Here is a 12,458-nt window from a genome sequence, read left to right as displayed (position 1 = left end):
AATGGGATTTCCCACAAAACCATTTTAGGTCATTACAGGGTAATTTTCTCCCATTAGTTCTATTCCTCAGTTGTTTTTCACTAAATATTTTAACAGTAAAGCTTGAAGTCTCCCATAAATAAGAAGGACCCAAGTCTGCTACTCTACGGAAGAGGTAGGGATCTAACAACTGCTTCCAAAGAGTCCATTTCTCCAGGGCATGGGAACTCCTTTGGGAGCAACATTAAGTTGTGAAACACTAGGGAACCATTTAGCAAATTATCGTTTCAGTGCACTCAGTGGTTTCCTAATGGCCTGGAAACACGGCTATAACCTACCTCTAGTCTCCTAGAGAACAGTTCCCACAGAAGGAAATTTGCTCAATAATAGTAACAATGGTGAAATATTAACATACCCAATACCCTTAGCAGCTCTGGAGCTATATTTCTCCAGGTTAATTAGCATTTCCCTTAATGTCCTTCCAAGCAATGAAAAATGCTGAACATGTAGTAAGGAGAAATAGTTTTTTAAATGTTCTGATAAAATTTCTTTTCTTTGCAAGTCTTGGCTATAGGGCTAAAATTTTTCTTTCATATTTCGATTTTTCTCCAATATAAAGCACTTCTATCTCTACCTTTGCCTGGCCCTCCACTTAAATAAGATTTCATAAGAGAAAATGACTTGTAAGTGAATTGAAAATTGTGGCCACACCCTGGCAATACATAATCACTGCCTTGGGCAGACTGTGCAACTATATTAAGAATAGAGTCTTTGACTGTTTCTAAGAGGTATCTCTGTTCTGGGAACACAATCCAAGTTTAGTAAAAATAGTTTTATTCTTAATAGATACGTCAAGATATCTCTTAAGGCAACAGGCCTTCTCATTTTTCCTTTTGAATGTGTTGGGTTTTTTTCCTTCTCCAAAGCTAATGAGTCACCCATACAAAATATTTCCATGTTGCTTTCACCACCAGTAAAACCTTCATAGGAAACTGTCCAGGTTTTTGCATCTTCCCAAGACATGGCAGTATCTAGAGGGCTCAAGACACCATACTCCCAAATTTCTACAAGAACATCTATATAAAAGATCTGTACATCTGTACAAAATGCATCAGTGTAAAGACAATCATGCTCAATTTTAACGAATTGGATGAAAAGCCATTCTATGAATCACTGCTGGATTATTAAAATAATTCTCAGGTTTCTTTGATTTTAAAAATTATATTTTTAATTATAGAATATTGTTAGAATAATACAGATGTAGATAAACACTAGGATAACTGTGACCAATACCATATGTTCTACATGTTTACTTGTTCATTCACTCTCCACAACCATAGAAAACAGGCACAAAGTGTTCACGGCAAGTGCAGAAGCAGCCAGGGACTTGGGAGCAGAAGGCATGCAAAAAGCATTACTGAAGAGAGTCTGATACACAACCTCTACACAAAGTTCAACACAGCAAATGGGTGGCAATTGGCAGAAAGAGAGGAGACAGAGCTGGTGTGGCTCTGGCCCTCTGAACTTCCCAGCTGCACTGTACATGTATAGAGACATGGCTGGGCACTTAGAACCCTTCACTTCTAAGAAGCCAAAAGCAGCAGCAAGAACAGGGTGGGATGGGAAAAGAAGAATAGGGAAAGAAAAGGGGGTGAAATGCAGTTAGGTCATGAAGATGCTGTCTTCTCTGGCCACTCCCAAGCTGATACCCATAGTGGCTCACAGAAGCAACAGGAGAACTTTCATATTTATTAAAACCATCAGCAACACTGATACAGGTAAAGACATATTTGAGTTTAGTTACCAAGAACATATGCATCACCCAACAATTAAAATATGAATACCCACAATTTGCTAGATTTTGTGTAGAACAAAAAACATGCTCCCTGTCCGAGTCTGTACTTAAATAGGAGTGGCAACATAAAGAAACTCCCTTGGTGGAGTGGTTTTTCATTGTTACTTCCGAGGTTGTGTCATTTGCAAGCGATGTAGTCCCACACAACTGTGGGTCACAGTAACTCTGTGAGTACACTACCCAAGAGAGACCACTGGCAAGTCCCAAAGAGCTATGGCAAAAGCATTTTTCAAATGTTACAACATTCACAATAAAGCACAGTAGAAATAAACTGAGGCACGCTCAAAAGAAAAAATATTCCTTACTCCAGTCCCATCTCCGGGGCACCAATTCCCTCCACCCCCACACGCTTGGATAAGCATCAACATTTGGGATATTTCTTAATTCCTACTCTGGTTGAGATAAGGAGAACTGACGCTACTGGGCTTAAATTGGGTCAACTCTTATTTTTAACCACTTGTATCTGTAGGCTGGGAGAATGCAAATACATTCCTACCTAGGTTTATTAATTCCTTCTGAGTAAGCCGAAGAGTTCTTCCTTGCCATAGAAGATATTTCAGTCTGAGAACAGGACAATCAACCTATTTGTCCAGTCATTACCTCCCACAATTGACGAACACATACAAACAAGTGCTTAGTTCTGTACAAAGACAGACCTTACAGGAGAGTGCACACTAGAGCACTAGTGCTTAATTTTTTTTCCATAAAGAATAAAAAAGGACATTTCTCACATTGGAGTTATATCTGTAATTCTGTCACTTGATCTGTATCACCCAAGAACATGCTAATTCTATGTGAATTCAGTTTCTGCTATTAGAAAAACCACAGGAATACACATTTCACTGTACATACACATGCCCTGATGCAAGCTAAGATAAACACTGGGATGTGGCCCTTATTAAATCCTAGAGTTAGCAGGATAGGACGAACTGATCTTAAAGATTAGAGGGGAAAGACAGAAATGACCTGCGTTCTTTGGGAAGAGACTGTGCTTCCTTCCCTGAAGGAGTCAGTTTGCTCCTTATACTCCACCATCATTTATGGTCCTATCTTTCCTTGAAGATATTTTCACTACAATGTTCCCTATAGAGATCCCCGAAGAAAATTTATAAATCTGACTAATGGCAATAATAACAGTGGGCATCTTTTGCTAAAGTCATCACATTGATGGGTCCTTGGTCCCAAACCTATGTCTCATTTTTCCTTTCAAACCGTATCTTCAGTTAGCTTTCACAAAGATGCAAGCTTTAAACAAGTTAATTGGAAACAATGAGAAGGAGAAAAGTTATAATCATTGCCTTCATTGTGCAGAATCCTGCTCTCAGGAAGATGAAAAGATACAAACGCATAAGCAACTCAAGGAAAAAGCCCTTTGGAGGGGAAGATGTGTATACCCAACTGCTATGGTGTGTGAATAGGCGTGGCAATTCAGGCCAAGTCTCTAGTTGCCTTTTTCCAAAGTAGCAATGACCACCCCATTATGGTCCCACGTTTCCCCTAGCACAGTTCTTTGGGCCAAGGATGGGAGAAAAAACTTTTAAAATTTACTCCATTTCCAGGCCTGGGAATTCACCAGCATTTGTCCCTTGGTCTTCAGATTTCCTTGTGGGGCTGCTTTTGGTGAAGTAATCCATTCAGTGAATAAAAATCACTATTTTGGAGAAGGGGATAATGTTCCCAAAGCTGTGGGTCGGAATTTCAAATGGCTTGTCTTCTTTGATGTTTTAAATTGTGGCCCACAACTAGGAAAGTGAGTATGATAAAAGCAGCTCAGTCTTGAGGCAGCCCATTGATATCAAATAAAATTGGGTCTTCAAATGAATCACTTCTTAGTATTATAATTACAGGACTTAGTCGGTATGAACTCTCTTATGTTTAATAAGAGCTGAGCTCCGGCTGAAACTCTTCTCACATTCGGTACATTCATAAGGCTTCTCTCCCGTATGAACTCTTTGATGTGTGATGAGGTTAGAGCTCTGGGTGAAACCTTTTCCACACTGCACACACTCATAGGGCTTCTCTCCTGTGTGGGTTCTCTGGTGTTTAATTAGATCTGACCTTTCACCAAAGCTTCGCCAACACTCATTGCACTCATAAGGCTTCTCTCCAGTGTGAATTTTCTGGTGTGTGATGAGATGAGAGCTCCGGCTGAAGCTTTTCCCACAAGCGTTGCATTCGTATGGCTTCTCTCCAGTGTGGGTTCTCTGGTGCTGAACCAGGTGTGAGATGCGGCTGAAATTCTCCCCACATTCATTACAGTGGTATGGCTTTTCTCCCGTGTGGGCTCTGCGATGACGCACAAGGTCAGAGTTCTGACTGAAATTCTTCCCGCACTCGTCACACTTGTAGGGCCTCTCCCCTGTGTGGACTCGATAGTGTTTGATGAGATCAGATCTCTCACTGAAGCCTCGGCCACATTCGTTACACTCATAAGGCTTCTCACCTGTGTGGGTCCTCTGGTGCTGAGCTAGGTGAGAGCTCCGGCTGAAGCTTTTCCCACACTCCTCACACTCATAGGGTTTCTCCCCACTGTGGGTCCTTTGGTGCTGAATTAGGTGAGAGAGCCGGCAGAAACTTTTTCCACACTCATTACATTTGTGAGGCTTCTCTCCAGTATGGATTGTCTGATGCTGAATGAGATGAGAACTTCTTCCAAAACTTTTCCCACATTCATTGCAGTCATAGGGCCTCTCTCCAGTGTGTGTTCTTTGATGCTGGATAAGGTGTGAGCTACGACTGAAGCCCTTTCCACATTCATAACATTTATAGGGTCTGTCCCCAGTATGGGTCTTCTGATGTCGATTAAGGTCTGAGATCTGACTGAAGGCCTTTCCACAATGAGAACATATATGATATCGGATGCCTGTGTGGACTTCTTTGTGGACAAGCAGATCAGTGACTTGTTGGAGAGGATAGCTTACCCACTCTTCTGCTGTTAAATCTCCCCACTGTCTTTCTGACCTATCTCCACTTTCAAAGGCCTCTTCACTTTCAGTATTTTCCTCAGCATTCCCAACAGGTCTTTCAGATGTGGTCCCAAATTCTACATCTTCACTCATCTCTTGCTTTGGATTCACCTCGTTTTCACTCCTGATCTCAAAATCTATAATAAAAGGTAAATAATAAGACATGAAATGCACACAAAAATTATCTACTGTGTGCCAGGGATTATACTAAATTCTTTGTTTTTTTAAAGATACAGGGCCTCACTCTAGCACTCAGGCTGGAGTTCAATGGCGTGATGATAGCTCACTGCTGCTTCGAACTCCTGGGCTTAAGTGATCCTCCTACCTCAGCCTCCAGAGTAGCGGGGACTATAGGTGTGCACCATACACCCAACTAGTTATTGTTTGTTTGCATAGACATGATCTCACCATATCACCCAATATCACCCAGGCCAGTCACAAACTCCTGGCCTCAAGCAATCCTCCCACCTAAGCCTCCCCAAATGGTGAGATTACAGGCATAAGCCACCATGCCTGGCCCCTAAATTCTTTACATGAATTATTTCATTCATTGTCACAACCATCCTGAGAGTCAGGCCTTATGATGATCTTTATTTTATGAACGAGAAATCCAAGACCCAGACAAGTGAAGTAACTTGCCCAAAGCCATAATAGTAAATGGCAGAGCCAGGATACAAAGAGGTCTGTTGATAAAAAAAAATTCATGCTCTGCATCACCATAGTTATGGTTCTTCAAGAAAAATATATATACTCTTGAACTGAAATGGAAAAAATGAGATTCTAAATTAGAACCTGTAAAAGCCAATTAGGTATTTTATCTGTGAGTGTATTTTTCTAACTTGTCAAGCCTTCATCATTAGAATTATAAAATATGTACTAAGAACCTACCATGTTAGTATAGAGAAAAATTAATTTTTATCTATCTATGTTATGTCTTAGTTGATACAAAAAGTGACTGCCCAATGTCACCTGTTACTTTCCAGTAGCTTTTTAATGAAAATAGGGTTAGGAAGGTTGGAGAAGGCAAAAAAGATGTCTGGCTCAGATCATTTTTGGCATTGACTAAGTTTATTTCATATGCAGTCTTCAAATGAAAATCAAAATATACAACACTGTCTACAAGAACTTTATACCAGGCTGGGTATAGTGGCTCACACCTGTAATCCCAGCATTTTGGGAGGGCAAAGTGGGAGGATTGCTTGAGGCCAGGAGTTCGAGACCAGCCTAAACAACATAGCAAGACCCTGTCTCTACAAAAAATAGAAAAATTAGCTAGACGTGGTGGCACAGGCCTGTAGTGTGAGCCTGTAATCCCAGCTACTCCAGAGGCTGAGGCAAGAGGATCACTTGAGCCCAGGAGTTTGAGGTTGCAGTGAGCTACGATGATGCCACCACACTCTGGCCCAGGCAACAACACCAAGAAAAAGAACTTTATACCAGACACTGCATTTTTTTCAAATTGTGTTTCTTAATTCTTAACACACTCTTCAGAAGGGTTAGTAGATATGTTGGGAGAAAAAGGTCCATGGATAAACTAGTTTGTAAATGGCACATATGATATCCTCTATTTAGAAATCTACAATGCCTGATAACATATTAAAGGTTCCAAGTAATCTTGAGATAAAGAAGCCTTATAAACCTATATGTATGTATGTATGTATGTGTGTGTGTATTTATTTATAAGACAGGGTCTCATTGTGTCATCTATATCATATAGAAAGTGCTCCTGAAGGCAGTACCTGGCACCCAATAAGTAGTAGTACTAGGTCGCTCTTGTGTTTTTGAGCCTCAGAAGATTGTTCATCCATAAAATGGGGGTGATAATCCCCTTTTCAAAGGCAGTGGTGAATTTATTTATTTTTTTTAAGAGGCCTCAGGCTCCTGAGTAGCTGGGGCTACAGGCTCACACTACTATACCTAGCTAACTTTTTGTATTTTTTGTAGAGACAGGATCTTGTGATGTTGCCCAGGCTAGTCTCAAACTCCTGGCATCAAGCAATCCTCCCAAAGTGCTGGGGTTACAGGCGTGAGCAACTGCACTCAGCCTGTAAACATTATTTAACCCACTTCTAAACTTATTTGGGCAAGAAACCAGTTTTTTGGTGCTTCTATCCTTCTAACAACTACTCTTTGGGCTAGGCTATAGAAATATAAATTTACTTTTTTTATTTTTTGAGACATTGTTTTTCTCTGTCACCCTGGCTGAGGAGTGCAGTGGCTTGATCAAAGCTCATTGCAGCCTCGAATTCTTGGGCTCAAGCGATCCTCCTGTCTCAGACTCCCAAAATGCTAAGACTACGAGCGTGAGCCACTACGTCTGGCTTACATTTTTTAAAGATTCACATTTTTTGTTTTTGTTGGATTAAGTGGAATATTTGGGTTATAGACTCCAATAGATCTGGGTAGGTAACTATTTATGGTTGCTTTTCTAAAGAGAGGATTCAAGAAACTTGGGACATCTGAGAAAGTCCAAGTTAAAAAGGAAAGCCCTCAGAGTCACCTTTTGTTCTGGGAAAAGCTATGGGAATAAGGATTTCAAAAAAAGGATTAGTCCAAATGAATGGCAGATGACCTAGTGAACCATACATGCTTGCTAAGGTCTGTCAAGTCTTAACAGGAGACAAAGTAAGTCAAAATACTGTTCAGTTCAAGAATATACTGTTTATTCTAGTTATACCCTGACGAAAGGATAGCTAAGAGAGAAGACAGGTTTGCAGACCATGAAAGATAATTAGCAGTTCTTACAGATTTTGTGATTCTGGAGCAACAGTTTATACGCTTGAAATCTATGATCATGAAACATCTCTAGACAACAACCCACTCAGTTAAAGAACGTAAGGCAGAAGGAAAACAAATCCCAAAAGGTAGTTTTTGCCTTCCCAATAACCTAGGTCAGAACCCCCTCATTGTCTAGTGTCTTACAGTAAAAGCACCATTTACAGGGGCATTTATATCCTGGCAAGCACCATTATGTCAGACCTGTTTGGTCAGTGATCTGTACAAACAGGCTGGAGAATGGCAAATGACTCAGGGTACAAGAAATCTGAGTGTTTCTACAATGTTCAGAAACATTTTTTTTCCTTTTTAGACAATATAACCTGGATGTTCCCACATTCAAAGATTTGCCTTATGACTCGACTTAAGCCAATATCCAATTAAGTGCTTTAAAAATCAGACAATTAGGCTGTGTTGAAAGAGCAAAGCCATTTTGACACAGTCTCAAAAACGTGGGGACAAAGAAAGGTAGAATCCTTACTTACCTAATGAGACAACATTTCCATAATTCTCTTGCATAACATCCCTGTAAAGGTCCCTTTGTGTAGGGTCCAGAGGTCTCCATTCTTCCCGGGTGAGATACATGGCCATATCTTCAAATGTCACAGGTGCCTGAAATCACACAATGCTTCCTCAATACTTGGTGTATCTAGGAGGTTACTACCAGGTTTTCTTCTTGAAATTAGAGGCATGATTAGAAATGTTGAGGAGGCAAAAGATACTAAGTTTGATCTGTAGAGCGCAAAGAAGAAATAAACAAGCGAACAACAGATGTGGTAAAGAAGGGAATAATTTCTAAGCTGATTGCTCTGGTCTCATGGCCAGCTATCCTTGCCCCACTCGGGGAGCCTTATATCTAGCCACGTTTCTCAGAACACATGTAGCACTTACATCGCCCCATACCTTGCTTCACAATGTTCCTCTTTTCCTGGAATATCTTTCTCAGACTAGTGAAATTCCACTATTCTTTATGGTCCTGCTTCAGTACCAACTGTTCTTCAGTGCCCCCCAACCTTCTGTTCCGTTCCACTCCTCCCTCGGATGCCCCAGATAGACTTAATCACTCCCACTTCTTGGTTCCCACACTACAGTACTTTGTTCCTAAGGCAAATAGAGCACTTATCACGTTGTGTCACGGTTAACCGGATGTGTCTTTTTCCCTACAGATTGTGACAAGGCGGGTAGCGCCAGTCTCATCCATCTTTTATCTCCCTAGTATTTCAAGGTATACCACATGTGTTCAATATATGCTTGCATGTCGCTATACTGGCCTGATACCAGGCCTCTGGAGACAGAAAACCGAAGCGAGCGAATTACTAATCCCAGGGAATTTCCTACAGGGGTTTGCAGAGCAGTGAAACGCCAGATGAGGTGGGTAAGCAGAGGCAAGGTCCGAGAAGCCACCCCCGGCTTACCTGGGACCCAGCCATGAGCAGGGTGGCTGCCATCTCGGGCACAAGGGTTCGCCTCCCGGGAGAGAGAGCAGGAAAAGCAGCTAGCAGACAGCACTGAAGGAGGCGAAAAGCAGGGCGTGAGGCACCGAAAACAGGCCCTGCCCACTCCCCAGGGCTGGAGTTCTGGCAGCAAGGCGGGCAGGGAGGGCCCTGGACCGGGGCCGGGTCACTCTCCTCCCTGACCCGCGATCTCGACCCGCCCTCTGTGTTTCCGCCACCACGGGGTGGAGGCACTGCCGAAAACCACTAGGACAGCCCCCTGGCTGGGTCCCTCCCGGGCCAGGGGTCAGGCAGACGCTGTCTCAGGGAGGAGGCTCTCAGCCCAGCCCACAGAACGCCTCCGCTCTTCCATCTCGAGGCTCGTCCTTTCCGGCAGCTGCCCCAGCCAGTCAGCAAGCGAGGCTCGCAAAGCCTCTGCCAATTAGAAGCCGAACACTAGGCCCACCTCCTGCAGCGTGGCCGGGCTCCTCTACTGCGCCTGCGCCCGCCCCCGCGGCCTGCCGGGAGTTGGAGTTCCATTCGGGCGTACAAAAGCCAGTCAGCGGCCAAGCGCCAAGGAGGGAAAAAGAACAAAAGGGCGAAGAGGGAAGCGCGTCCTTCTTGCCAGGGCGGAGTATCTCTCGCTTTCTCCTCGTGGAGCCCACGGTCCGCTTAAGCCAGGGAGGTTGCCCTGCTTCTCACGTCCCTAGAAGCTTCTCTTCAGTCGGACCTTAGTATCCGCGATGTCAGGCCTAGTTTAGGCGGTGGCCTGTGTTGGGCTCCGCTAGGATTAGCCCCGAGTTGACAGCTCAGGTCGGAGCGGAGAGCGGCAGCCGCCCACTCCCCAGGGGCGACTCCGAGGCCGCGTTGGAACTTTGGGCCCCGCCTCCGCACTACATCTCCCAGCAGCGCCCGCGGCGCCGGCCGCCGCGCGCAACCGGGCTCTCGGGGGTCTGGCGCCGCCCGGCCGGCGAGTGCGGTACGCGGCTGGGCCCGCAGTCTCGGCTCCGTGGCTGCTAACCCCGTAGGGGCGTATGACCGCGTCCTTCTAAGGAGGGCGCCCCTTGAGAGGCGGACCGAGTTGCGCCCAGCCGAGGGGAAGCAAAAGCTCTGAGGGAAATCAGAAGCAGGGTGGGGGATAGGGCGTGTACGGAGGAGATAGCCGGGCCCCACGGCGGGGGCGGGCCGTCCTCGTCATCCCCGAGGGCTTGTCCGCTAGAAGGGTTCCTGGCGACCTCCCGCTTGGAAGGGACCCTGGGCCTCTGAGGGCCTGCTCCAGGCGGGCCCTCAGGATGTTAGCAGCCCCTGTCCGGTGGAGGTCGGAAGCCGACAGCCCGAGTTAGGGACGAACAGACTTACCTCTTGGCCCGCAAAAGATCCGCTAGATCGCCGGCTCCAAGATCTGAGAGGCCTCAGACAGATCCCAAAGCCGCAGAGTTCTTTTAAGACCTGGCGTTGAGAAAGAGTCTAGAGATTACTGGTAGATCCCGGCGATCTCAGACCCGCAGGTAGATCTCGAATGCGTAGACTTGCAGGCGAAACCCGGAGATCGTAGTCTGATACCAAAGACGCACAGATTCCTGAGACTCCAGACTCAGGCAGCTCAGAGAAACCACGGGCTCATAGGCAGATCCCTGAGACCACAGCGGCTGCCCAAGAAACACCACCAGCGACTAAGCTGCATTCAGCTGGAGTTCCTCGGAACGGAAGGACTTGCAGCCTTCCCTTTCCCCAGCCAGGATGAGGGAATCAGACAATGGAAGTCGAGCGCTAGGGAAAGCAGGCATTCTGCGTGGGGAAGAGCTCCGAGCTTGCTGCAGCCTTGGAGAGGGAAGTGATGGAAAAAGAATATAACAGCTTATTAGGGACTCCCACCCTCTTCAAGTTATAAATATCCCCAGAACCTTGGCTACGTGCCCGGAAGCCTGTTGTCTCTAACTGTACAGGAGACTTGTCTGCCTGGGCTAGGAAAGGGGATTTTCTTTTGTTTTGCAGATACATCCACCCACTGAGGGACTTGAAATTTTTTTTCAAACATGACTCCAGGCCATGCTCTTATTAGTGAGTGTCCTGTTCCCAGTGCCCAGTTATTTATGGTTAAATTACTCGAGTGTCTAAAAAGAACTAGTAAGACCCTACCAAGCTATAATATAGATTCTCCCACTCCTACTCTTCTCACCTCCAACTGTGGGTCTAGGAATTTTTTAGATGCCACAGAATTGTACTATCCTACCCCATCTAAAATTGATCTGGGCACCACATAAAATGGGATCCTAGAGGATTCCCAAGAGGCAGTATCCCTAGTGGAAAGAGTGTGGAGATCAAGGTCAGAAAGACTTGGGTTGGATCCAGGCTGTGTTCCTTTGGAATGTCACTGCGTCTCTCACTGAATTTCTCTCTTTCTGTAAAATGGGGGTAATCATGCCTAATGATGTTACGAGGACTAAGTGAAATGAATTAAAGCCCTCCACACAGAGTGAGCACTCAGATGATACCTGTTATTATTATTAATCCTGGTTTTGGTGGTGGGGAAACTTCCAGAAAGGTCTTTGGGTACAACAACTAAGAAAGTCTGGGCAATCATAGTGGCTCAATAGCTGTGAGGATCTGCGGGTGACCTTATCCTGACATTGTGTTTCTGCTGGAAATTCACATGGAACTGGAAGCTGGGCCAATTTGGTGGGTTCAAGTGCAGGGTGTGTTGAGCCTAGTAGAGCAGAGGTACTTGGGGCTGCCAACAGCTCAGCAAGCTGAGGCCTCACACTCAGGGAAACCTCTGGGTCAGGGATTAATAACCAAACTCTTTGGAGAAAGGAGGAGGGAGGTCAGTTCAGACTTCGGCTGAGTAATTGCAGGTTTCTAACTGGGCCTAAGGTGTGCTGTGGGCTTGAGCTGCTCAGCCCAGCAGGGCTTCCTTTTCATCCCTTCGATGGCAGATTGCTTTGTAAACTTTCTTAGGCCTACCCTCACCCCCCCTTACTCCAGCACTTTAAGTCCTTCTTTGTCCTCTTGTTCTTTTATTCCCCAGGCCTGCCGGGGAGAGGGTGGGCAGGACGACTCTCCAAGCTCAGCTTGGCTGCTTGCCTCCTTCTGTGAGTAAGTGCTTTTCTCTTTCTTCACCTGGGACCCTCCAGAGGGTGGAGGAGAGGAGAGGCTGAGAGCGGATGGAAAGCTTGACTGCATCTGGAGCCCCTGGGGGGGAAGGGGGGAGTGGGGAAGAGGAGGAAAGACAGTGGCTGAGGGACTTCCTGTTGCAACCTTCAGCTGGACTCTAAGGGTTGGGGTCACTCAGAGAGGAGGTGGCTTCCTGCCCCATTGTTCAGGACTTCAGTGTTTCTCAGGAATACTTACTGTATGTGGGTTTTCAATAACCAGCTTGGAAAGCTGTATATACATTACTCAGCAAACAGTGAGCACCTACTGTGTGCAGAGACTACAGTGCGGCCTATC

General features: G+C 45.4%; 1 protein-coding gene across 2 annotated transcripts; it reads right to left on the bottom strand.

The window, feature by feature from the left end:
* Positions 1 to 1,708: 1,708 nt before the first annotated feature.
* Positions 1,709 to 11,252, bottom strand: ZNF436 (zinc finger protein 436). 2 transcript variants are annotated; one of them, XM_045546052.1, is made up of 3 exons: positions 10,368 to 11,252; positions 8,061 to 8,187; positions 1,709 to 4,937 (listed from the first exon to the last, which is right to left on the bottom strand). In XM_045546052.1, the coding sequence occupies exons 2-3, from the start codon at positions 8,164 to 8,166 to the stop codon at positions 3,685 to 3,687; spliced, it is 1,359 nt and encodes a 452-aa protein (XP_045402008.1). In that variant the 5' UTR covers positions 8,167 to 8,187; positions 10,368 to 11,252; the 3' UTR covers positions 1,709 to 3,684. The 2 variants fall into 2 exon arrangements, with proteins under 2 accessions (XP_045402008.1, XP_045402007.1); XM_045546051.1 differs by lacking the exon at positions 10,368 to 11,252 and adding an exon at positions 8,991 to 9,509.
* Between the last annotated feature and the right edge of the window lie 1,206 nt (positions 11,253 to 12,458).

Source organism: Lemur catta, chromosome 3 (genome assembly GCF_020740605.2).
Source record: "Lemur catta isolate mLemCat1 chromosome 3, mLemCat1.pri, whole genome shotgun sequence".
NCBI lineage: Eukaryota > Metazoa > Chordata > Mammalia > Primates > Lemuridae > Lemur > Lemur catta.
Note: the sequence above shows the minus strand (reverse complement) of the source record. Positions and strands in the feature narration are given on the sequence as shown.